This window comes from Herpailurus yagouaroundi, unplaced genomic scaffold (genome assembly GCF_014898765.1).
Source record: "Herpailurus yagouaroundi ecotype Mexico unplaced genomic scaffold, PumYag 205, whole genome shotgun sequence".
NCBI lineage: Eukaryota > Metazoa > Chordata > Mammalia > Carnivora > Felidae > Herpailurus > Herpailurus yagouaroundi.
Genome location: NW_024412436.1, coordinates 8,065,828 through 8,086,747, shown reverse-complemented (window position 1 = coordinate 8,086,747; position 20,920 = coordinate 8,065,828). Strand labels below are relative to the sequence as shown.

Here is a 20,920-nt window from a genome sequence, read left to right as displayed (position 1 = left end):
GTTGGGGTTTTCTTTAGAATTATTGATGACCTTTGCACTCTTCTTCCTGACTTAATGATGAGAGGGGAAAAAATCCACAAGATTTTTTAGATTGTATGTCTAGAATGTTTTTATGCCCACATCACCTTTCAAATGAAATGACTTTTCGGGTAAATTGATTGCTGTGTGTACATATATGTATTATATGGTAACACCTGAGAAAATTAACTGTTATTCATGATGGAGTGTTCACCAGAGCCCTGTGAGTGTGAGTTAGAATACTCTGAAAATGAGAGGTGTGTATCCTGAAAGTAAGAATTCCCTCCCCAAACAGACATAAAGGTCAGACTTGAGACACATCCCACCACACCTTGATCTGAACATGCCTCAACTATGATGGGATTGAAAACACATTTGTCTATTCTCATAAAGGACTGGAGAGTTGGTTTGAAAAATCTACCTCAAAGCCAAGATCCACTGAAACAAATCAACAACAACAACAACAAAGAGAAAGCCCCAGCTGACAAAAATTAATCCTCTGAAAGTTTGGTTTTTGTGTCTTCACAGAATTCTCCCAAACTCTTCTGCCCTAAAAACAGAAGCTTTGACATAGACGCCATCTACAGCGTGATAGACGACGCCAAGCAGTACGTATACATCGCTGTCACGGACTACCTGCCAATCTCCAGCACGAGCACCAAAAGGTCAGTGAGTGAGTAACCTCGTCCTCCAACCCAGCCTCCAAGGCCAGGTGCAAACCGGGGACCATAGGAAACCGGCTGGACACTGAGGTGCTCTCCGTTTCCCTTTAGGTCACACACCGTTCAGACCTCCGAGTGCATTTGCAACTTACCCATGATGCATCTCCTCCCTCAGTCCATTTGAAGGACTCGGGGACTCACCCTACAGAAGTACCACCGTGTTTTACCTTACAGGCATGAGAGCAACTTTAGAATGGAGATCGGGTTGTTTTCAATTTGAAATTTATTTGAAAAATAAAATAAATTGGAAAAAAAAATTTTTCTGGAAAAAAAAATTTAACACTTTTTAAAAGTAATCTCCTCATCCAGTGTGGGCCTCGAACTCACAACCCTGAGATCAAAAGTCACGTGCTCTACTGACTGAGCCTGGCAGATGCTCCCCAAAAAATATTTCTTGAAAGTTCTTAGCTAGCAGGTGTCCCTGAAGGATATACTGAAACTGAGTAGGTCTGGCAAGATTTTCCTCCAAGGAGACATCATTTTGGTCGTATTCATGTCAGTCTTCATTAAAGGCTGATTTTTTGTATTTTTCCAACTTAAAGAAGAAAGAAACTCAGTATCTATATGTTCTCAGTCAATCCATTCCTCTCTATGAGGAAGCGAGCATTTTAAAAAATGAAGGGATTTGGGGGGCACCTGGGTGGCTCAGTTGGTTAAGCATCCGACTTTGGCTCAGGTCATGATCTCTCAGTTCATGAGTTTGAGCCCCACGTCGGGCTCTGTGCTGACAGCTCGCAGCCTGGATCCTGCTTGGGATTCTGTGTCTTCCTCTCCCTCTCCTTCTGCCCCTCCCCTGCTCACTCTCTGTCGCTGTCTCTTACAAAATAAATAAACGTTTTAAAAAATTAAATTTAAAAATGAAGGGATTTTTACAGCAATTCATCATTGTTTAGAGGGGGAATACTTGAAATAAATTTAGGGATGGACTATATGCCCCTAAGTGCATAAATGCCTGGCTGTGCCCCAGATATTTCCCACTTTTGCTCTCCTGCCAGGAATGCACAGATTTGGCTACTTATAAGTGCTTTGAATAACCCATTTAAAGCCAGGAAAAGTTTTCAAAGTGCACATTTCTGAGAGTACAGCCGGAGACCTTTTTAATTTGGGAAATTGCAATTGCAAAATAACCCTTTACTGAGGTAAATGATGAAGCGTGCCCTCTCTTGCTTGAATATTGTTCATGTTGCCAACCAACATATGCCTAATATGCAGCTTCTTTATGCAGATGCCTGTAAGATTGCAAAAGCATGAGTCTCCTGCAAAGTGATCTCCCATAATGTCAAAAAGCATTTTAAGCTACAAGATATACTATTAAAACATTTTTACTTTAAAATATGGCACATCCCTTGAATATTCGTAGGTGTTTACCCATATACTTTTACATGTTTGCTATCTCTTTTTTATTTTTCTCCAATTTATTGGTTTGAGATTTCATTTTAGATGTCAACTTCACTTTGAGAAGACTTTGAAACATAATAGATACGTTTTGCCTGCTTCTCCTATTATTCAGAATGAGAGTAAGGGATAATGGGGTGATGATTTCTTAGGATTGACAAAACCTTCATTCCATGAAGCCCCACAAACAAAATTAATATCCTTTGTGGCCAGAGAGGAAGGAGTTAGCATAGAGAATCTAAAATATCTTGGAAATGTAGAAGTTAAAGAAAACTAAAAGAATGTTAAAAAACTGAAAACTCACCTGAAATTTTGCATTTTGGTTATTAATCTACCATTTCAGCGGCTGTCCAAAGAGCAGTTCTCTTATCATACTTAGGATATTTCAAACCCACAATCCCATCAAGCATTCTAATGAAAAGTCATCAGAGGGACTCCTGGGGGGCTCAGTCGGTTAAGCATCCAACTTCGGCTCAGGTCATGATCTCACGAGTTCGTGAGTTCAAGCCCCACGTCGGGATCTGTGCTGACAACTCAGAACCTGGAGCCTGCTTCAGATTCTGTGTCTCCCTCTCTCTCTGCCTGCCTCTCCCCCTCTCAAAAGTAAATAAACATTAAATTTTTTTAAAAAAGTCATCAGAGACATAAGAAGTTCAAACATCCACGTTATAATTAAATTCTTCTCAATCCTACAAAAAAATTACTTAAGAGTCAGCATGGTTACTTGTCTCTACATTGTCCTGGAGAAAGTTTTCAGAATTCAACTAGAATGAACAAATGGACATTGTCAAATATCAGTGCATCAGTGTGCCACAGGCTGGGCTTTTAGTCTACGCACTGCTAAACATCCAAATGAAAGAGGAAACATTCACAGGTTCCCAAAGTAGAAGTGGTTGGTCACAGGTAGAAAAATATATACACCATCATTAGGCAACAATATTAGAAGTGACTTCTAACTTTCAAAGAAGTAAGAAGTGAAGGGAACAATGATGTATGGCTAAATCAATCCCGCAGTAAAAAATCAGAAGCCCTATTTCAGTTCTTCCTGTTTTGGCAATCAAGTGCTGTTTCTTTTAGCAATTCGCATATTTATTTTGGCCTTGGTTTGGGGTTGTTCATTATTTATTTCCTCAGTCACACGAAATACATCTTTCAGAAGAAAACCAGTAAATGTGTGAAGGAACAATAAGAATGTAGGCCGGCAGCCAAGAATACTCTCTCCTGGCAAAGTTACCTTTCAGCTGTGAAGGAGGAAGAAATGCTTTCCCAAACAAACAAAAGCTGAGGGAGTTCACCACCACTAGACCTGTCTTACAAGAAATGTTGAGAGGCGCTCTTCAAGCTGAAACAAAAAATTGACAGCACGCAAAATTCTGATTAAGGTGATAAACAGGCCGTCAGAATTAGAAAACTGGAACTCTTTTTTGGAACAGTGTATGAAACTCTTAGCTATATCATAAATGTTAAACAAAAACAGCACCAAAATAACGATAGCTGCAGCAAGCTGGTAATGAAATCATAACATAAAAAGAGGTAATTTGTGGCATCAAAAAATATAAAATATAAAATATGATAGGTCAAGAAAAGTAAGCTGCTATCAGCGGAAAAAGGACTGTTTTTTCTATGAGTTGTTTTGGGTAAACCCCATGGTAACCACATGGCAAAAACTTAGAACAGTCATGAAATATAAAGAGGGGGAGAATGAACAAATCATCATGGAAAACCACCAACTGGCAAAAGTAGACAGAAATGGGGAAAAAAAAGAAAGAATGGGAAACAAGAAAAAGAGAAAAAAGAAACAATAGAGACAAAATAACCAGAAGGCAAAAAAATAAAATGGCAGCAGTATATAGTATATATGATTACATATTAGTATCACCCTCAGTGAAAATGGATTGAACTCACCTATCAAAAGGCACAGAGTGGCTGGATGGATAAAAAAACAATATGCTGCCTACGGAAGACTCACTCCAGCTCTAGAGACAAATACAGACTCAAAGTGAACGATGGAAGATGATATTCCAAGCAAACATATGAAAAGAAGGCAAGCGTAGCCGTACCTATAATAGACAAAATAGACTTCAAGCCAAAAGGGGTCACAAAAAGTAAAGAAGGTCGTTATATAATGACAAAGGGGCCAGTATGTCAAGAAGATATAGTAATCATAAATATACATGCTCCCAACACTGGAACATCAAAATATATTAAACAATTAATGAGAGATCTTAAGGGAGAAATAGACAATAATACAATAACTGTAGGATACTCTAATACCCCACCATCAACAATGGATAAATCACCCGGACAGAAAATCAACAAGAAAATGTTGCAGTTGAATCTGGAACAAATTTAGAACAAATGGACTGCTCAGACATATATAGAATATTCCACCCAACAGCAGCAGAATACACATTCTTCTCAAGTGCACATGGAACGTTGTCCACGATAAATCACATGTTAGGCCACAAAATAAATCTTAGCAAATTTAAGAAGGTTGAAATCATACCAATTATCTTCTCTGACCACAGTGGTATGAAACTAGAAATCAACAGGAGCAAAGTGAGAAGATCTACAAATAGATGGACACTAACCACACTTCTAAACAACCATTGAGTCAAAGAAGAAACCAAAAGGCAAATAAAGAATTACATTGAAAACACAATGTATCAAATATTGTGGGCCACAGCAAAAGCAGTTTCAAGAGGAAAGTTTATAACTATAAACACAGATACTAAGAAATTAGAAAGATCTCAAATAACCTAACTTTATACCACAAGGAACTAGGGAAAAACAAACAAACAAAAAAACAAAGGAAGCCCAAAATTAGCAGGAGGGGGGAAATATTAAGGATCAGAGCAGAAATAAATGAAACAGAGACCAAAAGCCAATAGAAAGGATCAGCAAAGCTAAGAACTGGTTCTTTGCAAAGATAAACAAAATTGACACCGTTGGCCAGACTAAGGGAAAAAGAGAAAAGACTCAAAGAAATAAGTTAGAAATGAAAGAGGAGACATTACAACTGATACTACAGAAATACCTAGAATTATGAGACGCCTATGAACGAGTTTATGCCAAGAAATTACATAAACTAGAAGAAATGGATACATTGCTAGAAACACACAACCTATCCAGACTGAATCATGATGAAATACAAAGTCTGAACAGACCAATTATGAGTAAAGAGACTGAATCAGTAATCAAGAAACTCCCAAAACAGAAAACCTCAGGACCAGATGGCTTCACTGGAGAATTCTACCAAACGTTTAAAGTAGAATTAACACCAATCCTCCCCCAAACTCTTTCAAAATATCAAGGAGGAGGAACACTTCCAAACTCATTCTATGAGAACAGCATTACTTTGATGTCAAAATCTGATAAGGAGACCACAAGAAAGACAACAACAGGCCAATATCCCTGATGAATATAGATGCAAAAATTCTCAACAAAACAGTAGCCAACCGAATTCAGGAACACACTAAAAGAATTATACACAATGACCAAGTGGGATTTATCACTGGGATACAAGGATATTTCAATAATATGCAAATCAACAAATGCAAATGCATCACATCAATAAAATAATACATAAAAAATCACACGATTATCTCAATCGATACAGAAAAATCATTTGACAAAATAAAACACCCTTTCATGATAAAAAAAAAAATGTTTAACAAATTTGGTACAGAAGGAACGTACCTCACCATAACAAAGGCTGTATAGGACAAACCAACAGCTAACATTACACTCACTGAAGAGAAATTGAAAGCATTTTCCCCAAGGTGGGGAAAAAAGCGAGGATGCCTACTCTCCCACTCCTATTCAGTATAGTTCTGGAAACCCTAGCCAGAGCAATCAGGCAAGACAAAGAAATAAAAGGCATACACATCAGGAAGGGGGTAGTAAAATTGACATGATTTGCTGATGATATGATGATATGATCTATATACAAAGTCCTAAAGAATCAGTCAAAAAACTGTTGGAATTAATCAACAATTTCAGTAAAGCATCAAGATACAAAATCAAGGGGCGCCTGGGTGGCGCAGTCGGTTAAGCGTCCGGCTTCAGCCAGGTCACGATCTCGCGGTCCGTGAGTTCGAGCCCTGCGTCAGGCTCTGGGCTGATGGCTCGGAGCCTGGAGCCTGTTTCCGATTCTGTGTCTCCCTCTCTCTCTGCCCCTCCCCCGTTCATGCTCTGTCTCTCTCTGTCCCAAAAATAAATGAACATTGAAAAAAAAAAAAAAAGATACAAAATCAATTGCATTCCTTCACTGGTGATGAAGCCTCTGAAAACGAAAAGAAGCCATCTCATTCTCAATAGCATCAAAAACAAAATAGGAATAAATTCAACCAAGGAAGTGAAAGATCTGCACAATGAAAAGTACAAAGCTTTGCTGAAAAAAATTGAAGAAAACACAAACAAATGGAAAGGCATACTGTGTTCCTGGATCAGAATTAATATTGTTAAAATGGCTATACTACCCAACGTGATCTACAGATTCAATGCAATCCCCGTCAAAATACCGAAAACATTCTTCACAGAAATAAAAGAAACAATCCTAAAATTTGTGTGGAACCACAAAAGACCCCAAACAGCCAAAGCAATCCTGAGAAAAAGAACAAAGTTCGAGACATCACACATCCTGATTTGAAACTATACAACAAAGCCATATTAATAAAAAACAAAACAAACAAACAAAAAAAAAACACAGTACAAAAATGGGCAAACATCAACAAATAGAACAAAATAGAGAGCCCAGAACTAAACTCTAGCCTATACAGTCAACTACTATTGAACACGGGCACCAGGAACACTCAATGGGGAAAGCATAGTCTCTTCAACAAATGGTGCTGGGGAAACTGGAGAAAACAGGTCAAACAATTAATTACATTGGGCCCCCACCTCATACCACTCACAAAAATGAACTCAGTTGGGTCAAAGACTTTAAGGCAAGACCTGATATCATTAAACTCCTAGAAGAAAATGTAGAGAAGGAGCTTATCAATAATGGTCTTGGTAATAATTTTTTTCCACGATACCAAAAGCACAAACAAGAACAAAAAATTAACAGATGAGGCTACATCAAACTCAAAAGCTTTCGCATAGAAAAAAAAAAACAATTAACAAAATGAAAAGACAGCCTACAGAATAGGGAAAAAGTTTTGCAAACCATACATCAGCTAAAGGGTTAATATCCAAGTACGTTGGGGCGCCTGGGTGGCGCAGTCGGTTTAAGCGTCCGACTTCAGCCAGGTCACGATCTCGCGGTCCGTGAGTTCGAGCCCCGCGTCAGGCTCTGGGCTGATGGCTCGGAGCCTGGAGCCTGTTTCCGATTCTGTGTCTCCCTCTCTCTCTGCCCCTCCCCCGTTCATGCTCTGTCTCTCTCTGTCCCAAAAATAAATAAAAAACGTTGAAAAAAAAATTTAAAAAAATATCCAAGTACATAAAGAACTCATTCAACTCAATTTTTTAAAAAAAGCAAATAGTCTGATTACAAATGGACAAAAGAACTAATAACGTTCTCCAAAGAGGACATCAAAATGGCCAACAGACACATGAAAAGATGTTCAGTATCATTCATCATGAGGTAAAGGCAAATCAAAACAATGATGAGAGGGGCACCTGGCTGGCTCAGTCGGTTGGGTGGCCGACTTCGGCTCAGGTCATGATCTCGCAGTCCATGAGTTCGAGCCCCACGTCAGGCTCTGTCCTGACAGCTCAGAGCCTGGAGCCTGTTTCCGATTCTGTGTCTCCCTCTCTCTGACCCTCCCCTGTTCATGCTCTGTCTCTCCCCATCTCAAAAATAAAATAAAACGTTAAAAAAAAAAAAAAAAAAAAAAACAATGATGAGATACCACCTCACACCTGTTACAATGGCTCCTCAAGAAGACAAGAGACAGTAGGTGCTGATGAGGATATAGTTAAAAGGGAACCCTTATACACAGTTGAAAGAAAGAGAAGTTGATCCAATCACTGTGGAAAACAATAGGGAGGTTCCCCCCAAAATTAAAATAAATCTACCATACGATCCAGCAATTCCAACATCTGGGTGTTTAAGCAAAGGAAATGAAAACAGAATTCATAATGGAAACAACACAAATGCCTATCAACAGATGAATGGATGAAAAGACGTGGTGCATATACACAACGGAATATTACTCAGCCATGAGAAAGGAGAATATCCTTCCCTTTGCACCAATGTGGATGGACCTTGAGCACATTATGCTACGTGAGAAAAGTCAGACAGAGAAACACAAGTACTGTATGATCCCACTTATACATGGAATCTAGAGAAGTGTAGAAAACAGACAGTACAGTGTTGGTTACCAGGAGATGGGGGTGAGCAATAGGAGTGATGGTGTTTAAGGCTGCAAACTTGTAATGAATAGTAAATAGGCCATGGAGATTTCATGTACTGTATAATGAATACAGGCAACAATATTACACTGCAATTGTGTAAATATGGTAAATATCAGTGCATTGGCAACCATGTTACAATGTGAAAATGTATCAAAGTAAGATGCTATACATCTTATTAAATTTACAAAATGTTGCGCATCAAATTTATTCAATAAGAAAAAAAAAGTAGGCTGGGGCACCTGGGTGGCTCAGTCGGGTAATGTCCAACTTTGGCTCAGGTCATGGTCTCGCAGGTGGTGAGTTTGGGCCCCTCTGCTCTCAGCACAGAGCCCACTGCAGATCTTGTCTCTCTGTCTCTCTCTCTCTGCCCCTCCCCAGCTTGCACACTCATGCTCTCTCTCGCTCTCAAAAAATCAATAAACATTAAAAAAAAAAAAAGTAGGCTGATTAGTCTGTGAGCTATTAACATTTTTCATTTATGTTTTCATTCAACTAATATTTATTGGGCACTGTGCAGGAGTGATTCAAGTATGAGCAGTGTATGGTCTCAGGAACTCCATCCAATACGGCAAACGGACACAGACTAGATTATCATAACAATGTGGTGAACGGAATAATAAATATATGTACAAAATAGTATAGGCCCTCAATGATAGAGCATTTGTGGCAGTTTCAAAGTTAGAAGAGGCTTATTGGAGGAAATGCTACCTTAATTACATTTTAAAATAGGCATGAGTGGGGTGCCTGGGTGGCTCAGTCAGTTGGGTGTCCGACTTCGGCTCAGGTCATGGTCTCGCGGTTCGTGGGTTCGAGCCCCGCATCGGGCTCTGTGCTGACAGCTCAGAGCCTGGAGCCTGTTTCCGATTCTGTGTCTCCCTCTCTCTCTGCCCCTCCCCCACTGGCACTCTGTCTCTCTCTGTCTCAAAAATAAATAAACATTAAAAAAAAATTAAAATAGGCAGGACTTAGAAAAAAAGGACAAAAAGGGAGTTTTGCAGGTAGAAGGGATAGCATGAGCCAAGTTTCAGGTGGAGACAAATAGCCTAGCACATGGCAGGGTCTGTCACAAGTTCAGTCAAGTTCAGTGCTAGAACACAGAACCCGAGGTAAGGTCCTGTGAGATCCACTTGGAAGAAAGGCAGGGACCAGGAACGGGAAGGCCTAACTGTGAGAGGATCTTGTCACTTTGGAGAGCGTCCGTTATGTTTTAATCAAGGGAGATATGCTTTTAGACAGGTCCCTTGGGTGGTCATGGAAGATGTACTTGACAGGGACAAGACTGGAGGCAGAGAAACCACCTTGGAGCTGTTATAGTGGCCCAGGTCAGGGTTAATGAGGGATAGGAAGGACACAATAAAGGACGTACTTGCCAAGAATATTTTTGAAATACACGGTGAATGGTAAACAGGAGAGCAGATGTAAGAATTATTGCCGAGTTTTTACCTTGGGTGATTAGAGGGTGAACATTGTGCAAAGTGGAGGCTACAAAAACTATAAGGAAGTAAGCAGACTTGTGAATTTGAGGTTCTTGTGAGGGTCCAGATCGGTAAAGATCTTCTGAAGATATTCACAACGAAGTCTGAAGAGGGTTAGCCTGGTGATTCGGATTTGGAGCTTTTCAGATTATAGAGGACAGTTGAAATCAGCTACATAAATGAAGCCACCAAGGGGTTGGCATATACAGTGAGGAGAACAGAGGGTGGTGATGGAATAGGATGGGAACATTGACCATAGAAGAGACAAAGAGGCTTTCTGAGAGATAAGGGACGGACCATCAAACCACAGGGTCACGGAAGCCAATGGAATTAGTCATCAAGAAGAAAGAAACCATCAACAGAGCTGCATGTGACATAGACTGACTAAAATAAGAATTGAATGATATCCATTAGATGTGGCAGTTGGGCTATCCCTGCTGACTTGGAGATTTGCAGAATGGCAAGCTGGAGGCCAGGGGGGCGAGAGGCTGAGAAGTGAGCAGGGGTGATGAAGTCAAGTCGGATGTTCTAGATTACACTGTCAAGAAGTTATGTTCAAAAAAAAAAAAGTGGAAACAGACCCAGAAATACAGAGAGAAAACTGACGGTTGCCAGTGGGGAGGGGCAGGGGAGGGACAAAATGGGTGAAGGAGAGAGGAAGATCCAGACCTCCAGTGGTGGAATGAGTAAGTCACAAGGATGGATGGCACAGCATAGGGAATGTCCTCAGGGATGGTGTAACAGTGTTGTGTGGGGACAGATGGCAGGTCACCGTGGTGAGCACAGCATCACATACAGATGTTGAATCACTACATTGTATGCCTGAAACTAATGTAACATTGTGTGTCAACTATACTCAAATATAGATAGATGATAGATAGATAGATAGATAGATAGATAGATAGATGATAGATAGATAGATGATAGATTTGTTCAAAAAAGAAGAGATTGTGCACCAGCCACAGAGTGATACAGAGTCAGGGAAATTTTCTCTCAATGGATGAGATTTACATTTTGTTCTCAAACTACAAGAAAGGTGGGGAGGTGGGGGCGTTGAGACTGTCTTCAGGAAGGAATGACCGGTGAAACACAGCTGCAGAGGGTCAGGGGACCAGCCCAAGAGGCAGAGTGGTACAGGTCTGACCCTGAACAAGGTTGCCTTATCCTCTAAGCCAGAAGGAAGGGGAGAAGGATGTATGAGGCTCTCAAGGGTAGAAATCTGAGGGACACCATGACTGAGAAGCTCCGTTTTTGTGGACAGAGGAAGCAACAAGTTTAGCTCGAGTGGGGTACAGCTTAGAGTAATGACGGAAAGGTCTGGGAGGCAGAACCGGCCAAGGCAAGGACAGGGGTGCTGGATGGTGGTGAAGGCCCTGATGACCTTGTGCTGGCTTCAGCTTCACAGGCTGAACTGACTTTGTTCGGTAATCCTCGGCTTTGTGACCATTGAAATAGACCAATGTGTGTGGCTAGGTGAGGCTCTGAGCCAGGATTTAGATGCTACCAAGAGCTAAGAGGAAGGATCAGGGCAGGTGTCCTTCAGGCAAGCGGCACTGAGGTTAGGCTGGGCCAGAAAGGGGACCCAAAGCGGATAGAGCAGGAGAGTGAGAGGGTCACCGGGCTGGGCCCACGCAGGGCAAGAACATGGTCAGTGAGGATTTCCCAGAGTATGGGATGCTGTAGAACCGCAGCCAGTCCATGGGGCGCCTGGGTGGCGCAGTCAGTTAAGCGTCCGACTTCAGCCAGGTCACGATCTCGCGGTCCGTGAGTTCGAGCCCCGCGTCGGGCTCTGGGCTGATGGCTCAGAGCCTGCAGCCTGTTTCCGATTCTGTGTCTCCCTCTCTTTCTGCCCCTCCCCCGTTCATGCTCTGTCTCTCTCTGTCCCAAAAATAAATAAAAAAAGTTGGAAAAAAAATTTTTTTTAAAAAGAACCGCAGCCAGTCCAATATAAAGAGGAGAACTTTGGAGGTGCAGTGATCATGAGGCCAACAGGCTAATGTTTTGAATAATACTTTACTAGTCCAAACTGAGTTGGCCTGGATCTAGGGGAAGATGTGAACAAGTGAACAAACAAGGTTTGTCAGGGCCGAGAGGAGACAGAGATTCGGAGCTTATCCTTCCGAAGGAAACATTTGTTGTTTTTCCTTCTTAAATGAGAATTGAATGACAGTTCTGGAAGTGACATTGTGTGTGTTGGGGGGGAGCTGACCCCACTTCTTACACTAAGTGGGCAAACTCTGGTAGAAAAATACATGGCCAGACTTCTGGAGAGTCTCTGGTCAGGATTTAATTAAGGCAGAAGACTAAGGATTGAGGGAAGAGGCTGAGCCTCCAGGAGAAACTGTTTGCCTGATGGAGGAGTCCAAGGGCAGAGTAGTTGGGGGCTTGGTCAGGAGAGAGGAAGGCAACTGGAAGTAAGAGTAAGGGGATGACCAGAGCAGAAGCTCATTTGGGGGGCAGTTTCCAAAGAAGAGGGGTTCAGGCAGCATTTGGGGACCAAAGAGGTGCTCGAGGCTCCGAACTGGAACTCTGTTGGAAAGTTGATTCTTTGCACACGTATGAGCTAAGGTCCAGCTGGAGGTGGGTGCAAGTGTGGCGAGGGTAGCACACGGTCGAGGCCAACCTGTCCGCATACTCCACACACACACCCTGAGGCCCTGCTGGTGGGAGAACACGTTTTAGGCAGGGGCAGGACCCAGTAAAGCCTCTTTCCAAATATCCAATCAAGTTATTTACAGAAAGCAGTTAACGATTGGGTTAATATATAAATGTTCTTTGTAGTCTAGTAAATTACTTTCCCCCAGCTAACTTATTTTCTTTGTTTTTATCCACATGGGTATTATTTCTGCAGGACTTACTGGCCAGACTTGGATGGGAAAATCAGAGAAGCCTTAGTTTTGCGAAGCGTTAAAGTTCGACTCCTGATAAGCTTCTGGAAGGAAACAGACCCCCTTACGTTTAACTTTATTTCATCTCTTAAGGCTATTTGCACTGAAATAGCCAACTGCAGTTTGAAAGTTGTAAGTATGACATTGGCTTATGTATTATTAAATAAAAAGGGCTGATTCCCTCTGCACATCTGTGAAAGCCATGAGCATTTGCACTCATGTAAACTGCCAAGTAAGAACCAGGATAACAGTCTCTGATAGTGAAAAAGCACTTCAAAAGTAGGATAAGTAATGTTTCAAGACAAACACTCTCGAGAAAAGGAGCCTGGATCCCACATTTCCTGGTGCCTCCTGGCCCTGCCCTGTTTTTATACACTGCCCGTGGTGTCCTCTCCACTTTGTTGGGTCTGCCTCGTTCTCCTGCCTGCCATTCCAGTTCCTAAGGCCATGACCTCAGTGAGGTCACATGCACCTGCACAGCCTCCCCCAGCCCCAACGTGCCCCTGGCTTAGCTCCTGCCCTTGTTCCAGCCCCCCGGGGCCACATGCTAATCCATATCCGCCTACTCTGAGCGGGGCAAGATTGGGAATTGGTATTACTTTCAGTGTGGTAACTCCCTAGCTCATGTTTGACGTTCCTTGGGTCCTTACCTGTGACTTCCTCTTCCTCACCTCAGGGCCTTTGTACATGCTGTTCCCTCTGCCCATAACACTCTTCTCCTCCATGCTTTATCTGACTAATGCCCTCTAGTCCTTTAGGGCTTACATTTTCTAGCCTCCACTGCAGTCATTCAGCAAAAGTACCCTGAGAGGGGTGCCTGGGTGGCTCACTCAGTTAAACATCTTATTAATGATTTTGGCCCAGGGCATGATCTCACAGTTTGCGGGTTCAAGTCCTGCATCAGGCTCTGTGCTGATGGGGAGGAGTTCCCTTGGGATTCTCTATCCCTCTCTCTCTGCCCCTCCCCTGCTTACTCTCTCTCTTTCTTTCAAAATAAATAAATAAACATTAAAAATATATACCCCAAGATCCTACTTTCTGCCAGGCACCCTTCTAGGTGATGGGTCTGTGCTCCTTGCAGCATTTAAGGACCCAAGATGACAGGGGCACCACCATCCACTCTGACACATACCTTCCAAGATAGTCCTGAGCCTCAACATCCCAAGGTCGATCAGAAGGAGAGAGAGACTGGAGGGCTTCCCAGGAGACATTTATGGGTTAGACCTGGAGGTGGGGAACATCCCTTTAGCCTTCATTCTGATGCTCAGAAGTCACTCACCTGTCCACATTCAGTGGCAGAGACCGCTTATGAGTGTGGCTTTGCACAGCTCAAAGTTCAGGACCTCCTAGTGATGTGCAGGACTGGACAGCAAATCTGGATATGGCATTTCATAGTTCAATAAACAGAAACTAAAAACAAAACAACAGTCTCCTACGAGACCCAAGACCCAGGTTGAAGTTGCCTCCTCCCCACATAACAGGAACAGGAGAAGGACAGTAAAAACCCCCATTCAGGAGAGGACACTCAGCAGTCGCTGGTCCAAGTGATCGTAAAATCCTTCTGGGCAGGTACAGTGAAGTCCTCCTGTGCCAGCTCCCAAGGTTGTTTTCAGCGTGAACAGTTAAAGGAGGTTTTGGTTCTAGCTCATGGTTTCTCTGGCAATGCAATTTTCTCAGAAACATAATAGGCTTCTGATTTGTTTGCTTCTAGTCATTTCCAAGTACCAGTAGCCACAACCAAAGATTTTGTTGTACATAATTCCCAAACTTCACTAATCATGCTTCCTTTCCCATATACCTCTGCCTCAGCCTTCCTCTTCCTCTCCCCTCCCCCCTTCTGTCTCTTCTTATTAACGGTGGCTTCATTCAGGTCATCAGACTTGGGTGGGAAGATTATACCAATTATGATTACTTCAGTTATCTGATCTTTGCTGCAGAAATGAGTCTTTTTTTTTTTTTTGAGAGAGAGAGAGAGAGAGAGAGAGAGAGTGAGCATGATGGGGGGTTGGAACACAGAGAGAGGGAGACAGAATTGAAGCAGGCTCCAGGCTCTGAGCTGTCAGCACAGAGCCTGATGCAGGGCTTGAACTCACAGACCGTGAGATCATGACCTAAGCTGAAGTCAGAGGTTTAACCGACTGAGCTACCTGTGTGTCCCCGTAAATGAGTCTTAACTCAGCCACTGAAAGCATTCTTCAAATTTCTTTTCTACTATTGGGCTCCCAGCATAGTTTTTCCAGCCCTTTGAAATACCATATTTCTAGCGTAGCTGTTCCCTTCCATATGTGCTTGCGAGCCAGCAAATCCATCTCTGAGCTCATTTATCTCCTCCACTAACTTCCTAAAAGCACTAGTAATGACCCGTATACACTGTTAACAATTTGTTTTCCCATCCGTTGCCCTGTAGCCAAAGGTTTCGGGGTGCTTAGTCTTCCTTCCAAATCAGTGCAGGTTACAGTCTTACCAAGTATTTTTCCACTGCATTAACATGGGTCTCCATTCTTTCCATCCTGCAATACCAATTTCCTTGCTGCCTGCTGCCCATGGGATAAACCATTGCCCCATCTTTTATTAAGTTTTTATTGGTGCCGTTATGGCAGCATCTCACGTCACGTTGCCTGGATGTAGTGAGTGCTTAATATTTTTTAAACAAATGAAGGAATTGGTTATATTCATGAGTATAGACATTTAGACAGGCGCTGCATTAAATACTTTGTATGTACTATTTAATCTTCATAACCACACTATGAAGTGGGAAATTTTCCCATTGTACATACATTGAGAGTGAAGCCTGAAGAAATTAAATAATTTCCCTCCAGGACACTAGTTAATAGTGGAGAGAGATTCAAATACAAGTCTAACTCCAGAGACTGAGCTCTTAAACCTCATACTGTATGGTCAGCAAGTAGAACAAATAATTGAAGTTATAAAGATTTTTTTGTCTTTCCTACCTATGTTAAAAACATCATATTTATATCTGCTCGAAGACCAGAGAGGCTACTCATCTGACTGATGTATCTCTGAGGATCAACAAAAATATCAGATAAGATGTTTTTTAACTCAATCATGCCATTAAATATTTTTTAAAAGTTGAAATTATCAACAACTTAAAGACATAAAATTCTAGAATTTACTATAAATTTCCAAAAAAAAGCATGCTTCCCACATATATTTCGTTTTAATCTTCCTAACATTCTGGTAATATTGATAAAATAGAAATTTTTATTTCCATTTTACTGGTTTTTATAAACTGAGGTAGCCATGCACATGTCTGAGTTCACAAATAAGTATTAGAAGTAGAAACAGGTCTTTGACACCTACAGCTAACATCATACTCAATGATGAAAAGTTTTCCTTTAAGATCAGAGACAAGACAAGGGTTCCCATTCTTACCACTCCTATTCAACATAGTACTGGAAGTCCTAGCCAGAGCAATCAGGCAAGAAAAAGAAATAAAAAGGATCAGAATTGAAAAGGAAGAAGCAAAATTGTCAGTTTGCAGACAACATGACTTTATATATAGAAAATCTTAAAGACTCAGCCAAAAAAAAAAAATGTTATATTTAATCAATGAATTCTGCAAAGTTACAGAAATACAAAATTAACACACAAAAATCAGTAGTGTTTCTATACACTAACAATGAAATTTCTGAAAGGGAAATAAAGAAATGGATCCCATATACACTAGTATTAAAAACAATAAAATACTTAGGAATAAATTTAACTAAGGAGGTGAATAATCTCTATACTGAAAACTCTAAGGTATTTATGAAATAAATCAAAGACAACACAAAACAATGGAAAGATATTAGAAGAAGTAATATTGTTAAAATGTCAATACAACCGAAATCTATCTATAGATTCAATGCAATACTATCAAGACTCCAATGGCATCCTTTAGATGTAGAAAGTAGAAAAAACACGCAAAAATTTATATGGAACTGCAAAAGAACCTGAATAGCCAAAGAAATCTTGAGAAAGAAGAACAAAGAAGGAATTATAACATTTTCTGATTTCAGGCTATACTATAATAAGCTATGGTCATCAAATATGGTACTGGCATAAAAACAAATAGACCAATGGAATAGAATCAAGAGACCAGAAATAAACCCAAGCATACACAGCCAAGGGAGCCAAGAATACTCAATGGAGAAAAGACAACCTTGTCAATAAATGGTACTGAGATAACTGGATATTCACATGTAAAAGAATAAAACTGGACCCATATCATACACCACTCATAAAAAGTAACACAAAACGGATTAAATACATAAATGTAAGACCTGAAACCATGAAATTACTAGAAGAAAACACAGAAACAAAGCTTCTTGACAGGGATTAGGGTAATAATTTTTTGGATAGGACCTCTACAGTACAAGCAACAAAATCAAAAATAAATATAAGCAAATGGGATTACATCAAACTAAAAAGCTTCTGCCAAGAAAAGAAACCATCTACAATGTGAAAAAACAACTTATGGAAGGGGGGGGAAATATTGGCACACCACATATCTGATAAGAGGTTAATAGCCAAAATACATCAAGAACTCATATGACTCGATAGCAAATAACCCAATTTAAAGATGGGCAAAGGAGCTGAATAGACATTTCTCCAAAGAAGATAGACAGAAGGCCAACAGGTACATGAAAAGATGCTCAACATTACCAGTCATTAGGGAAATGCAAATTAAAACCACTATTAGATACCACAGCATGCCTTTTAGAATGGCCATCACCAAAAAGACAAGAGGTAACAAATGCTGGTGAATATGTGGAGAAAAGGGAATTCATGGTAGGAATTTAAATTGGTATAGCTACCATGGAAAACAGTATGAAACATCCTTTACAAATTAAAAATAGAACTATCATGTGATTTAGTAATTCTACTTATGGAAGTATATCCCAAAGAAACCAAAACACTAACTCAAAAGTGTATCTGCATCTTCATGTTCATAGCAGCAATATTCACAGTAGCCAAGACGCAGAAACAACCTATGTGCCCGTTAGTGGATGAATGGATAAAGAAGTTGTGGTATATATATACAATGGGATATTATTCAGCCATAAAAATGAGGAAATACTACCATTTGTGACAACATAGATGGGCGTTGAAGGCATTATTCTAAGTGAAATAAGTCAGGCAAAGAAGGACAAATACTGTCTGATACCAATTGTATGTGGAATCTAAAATTAAAACACACACACACAAAGTCATAGAAAAAGAGATCAGACTTGTGGTAACCAGAGGTGGGGGGGGAGGGTGAGAGGCGGGGGAATTGAAGCAAGGTGGTCAAAGGGTACAAACTTCCAGTTACAAGATAAGTACTAGGGATATAATGTACAACGTGATGACTTCCGCTAATGCTGCTATAGGATACGTAGGAAAGTTGTCAAGGAAATCAATCCAAAGCGTCCTCATCACAAAGAGAAAAAAAAAATTCTTCATTCTTTTCTTTTCTTTTCTTTTCTTTTCTTTTCTTTTCTTTTCTTTTCTTTTCTTTCTTTTCTTTTCTTTTCTTTGTATTGTATCTGTATGATACAATGTATGAGAAGATGGCTGTTAGCTGCACCTATTGCAATCATCATTCACAATATATGTAAATCAAAACATCATGCTGTACAACTAAAATTTATGCAACGATAGACGTCAATTACTTCTCGATAAAATGGAAATAACAACAGGTCTGTGATCACTACTGTAGGTCTATTTTCCGTGCCAGGTTTGCAAATGAGTGTGATAACCAGGAGTTGCATCAGGGCGCCAACTTTAGTTTGGAATCAGATATCAGGGATTATAGGAAACACTGGATGGACCCAGGAAGCCAGGCAGAGAACCAGGAGAATAGAGTCAGTTTGTGTTCAGTACCTTTCCATGGACAAGAGACTGCTGGGGATTGTTTCATCTGCAGGGATAGCATTTTCCAGATAACCGAAGTGGCATGTGAGGCTGCATGGCAGTGAATAGGTTCACCATCGTATTCCCAGGGCCTGGCATGATGCTGGCACAAAGCATTCAAAGCATATATGTGGAATGCGTGGATGGATAGATGGATGGATGGATGGATGGATGGATGGATGGATGGATGAAATAAAAAAGGGAGCCTTAGGAAGGCTCTATGGGAACCAGCGAGTGGAGGGAACACAGCCCATGTCCAAGACATGGTGGATGTGGAGTCATTTTTGCCATTTTCTCAAACGGGGGATGTGCTTGGAGAGGGGTGAAGAATCTTTTGGGGGAAGTCGTTTACTCAGAGTACAGTATGCTTGCACTTAGAGGGGTACCATCATCAGACTTACCAGATATCACAGTGTTTTAAAATATAACTTTATGATTGAGGTGTGACAACATCAACGGATCAGAAGACAACAGCCATTGCAAAAATAGTTTGTTTTATCCATAGATCTCAAGAGAAGGGGGCATAAGGCAGGAGTGAGGGGAAATATGGGCAAGGGCCTTTGTTTGGTTTACGTGGTGGTGGAACAAGCAAGCAGGGTAAGCCAATTTAGGATCGGCAAGTTTGAATAATTTCAGTGGGCCCTTGGGCCTAGGAGCTGTCCCTGATTTCCTGGTACCTGACCCTGGGGTGATTAGAGCAGACGGATAGTGACCCAGAGTGTGAGAGCCCATAAAGGAGGTGGTTCTGGGTATGGTCCCTGGACTGTTTGGTTTACATATGAGAAGTGTGCTCACAGGCAAGTTGTTCGCTATCTCTAGGAATTAGCCAGCCCTCAGAAGGGCAATCCCTCCAGGCTCAGCAGGACCCAAATGTCAAAGCATCTGAATACAGAAAATAAGAAGATATGACTAATACAAGCAGAAGCAGAGGGGAAAATGTCTGGGGCCCATCACACATGGTGCATTTGCTCCTATCTCTTCTCTAAGCCATTGTCAGTTGAAATCTCCATCATGAAATTAGTGCTCTCATTTAAGACTTGCAAGAAATTACAAGGAAAGTAGAATCCATTATTTTATTCTCTACTTAGCTCCATCTTTGCAAACACTCATGGTCTCATTACTGGAATGAACCAAACGTTAATAGTTCACCATTGGACGTTTCATGAAACAGAGACTCTGGTCCTCATGGAAGCCAGGCCCTGCACTTCTAAGCATCAAGATAAGCCTGGGTGCGAATGAAGCCTGCGGCCCCTACATCTAGAACACAGATGGGTGAGAGCTTTTCCAAGACAAGTGGGCATTGGAACCTTGAGTGAAGCATGTCTTCTGGAGTCTTTAAGCCCTGATAAAGCAGACAACCTGGGAGTGAGGCAGGGAATCTCTCTCCTCGGAGGAGTGGGCACCCCTATCCTTGGCTTGGGGGGATTTATGTCCATGAGGGGACTCATGGGAAACAGACTGCATTCACAGAATTGCCCCTGTCAGCTAGGCTTTTATTTTTTAATAAGTTCATAAATCACTTTTGGGGTTCCTGGGTGGATCAGTCGGTTAAGTGTCTGACTCTTGATTTCGGCTTAGGTCATGATCTCACCATTCATGGGATCAAGCCCTGCATTGGACTCTACACTTACATTGTGGAATCTGCTTGGGATTCTCTCTCTCCCTGTCTCACTGCCTCTCTCTCTCTCTCTCTCTCTCTCTCTCTCTCTCTCTCTCTCAATAAATAAACTTTGAAAAACATTTAAAAAGTAAATCACTTTTGAAAAGTCTTTGCTGTCACCTACAGCATATTAGGTGTTTAGTAGTATGTCAGTGAATACAGTATGATTTCTGCTGCCACTTTAGTCTCCCAGATAAAGCTGTCTCCCTCTTTTGGGCATCTTCAGCTTTCTAGAGCAAATGGGTTATCCATAGAGCCTCAAGCAGTGATGACATCCCCAACTTAAATTAGGATATATATTTTGTTCTTTTTTACATCCATTGTGATTCCACAATAATATTTTCCTCAAAAGGAGGCAGTAGAGTGTGTGGACATGTGTTGTGATAGAATGTCTGAGCAGGGTGACTGCTCTTACTGAATGACAGGTGGGTAACACAGGACCTCACAGATATATAACTACGACTTAAGAGCATTCACAGGTAATCAAGTCCATGGGAAGAGTCCACA

General features: G+C 41.2%; 1 protein-coding gene across 5 annotated transcripts in view; it reads left to right on the top strand.

Moving 5' to 3' along the window:
- The window catches only part of PLD5 (phospholipase D family member 5), a 434,076-nt gene that overhangs the window by 398,584 nt on the left and 14,572 nt on the right, over nt 1–20,920 (top strand). For all 5 annotated transcript variants that reach the window (XM_040451812.1, XM_040451814.1, XM_040451815.1 and 2 more), the window contains 2 exons: nt 547–683; nt 12,822–12,990. In XM_040451812.1, coding sequence (XP_040307746.1) covers nt 547–683; nt 12,822–12,990 — 306 coding nt within the window. The remainder of the gene's footprint in view (nt 1–546; nt 684–12,821; nt 12,991–20,920) is intronic.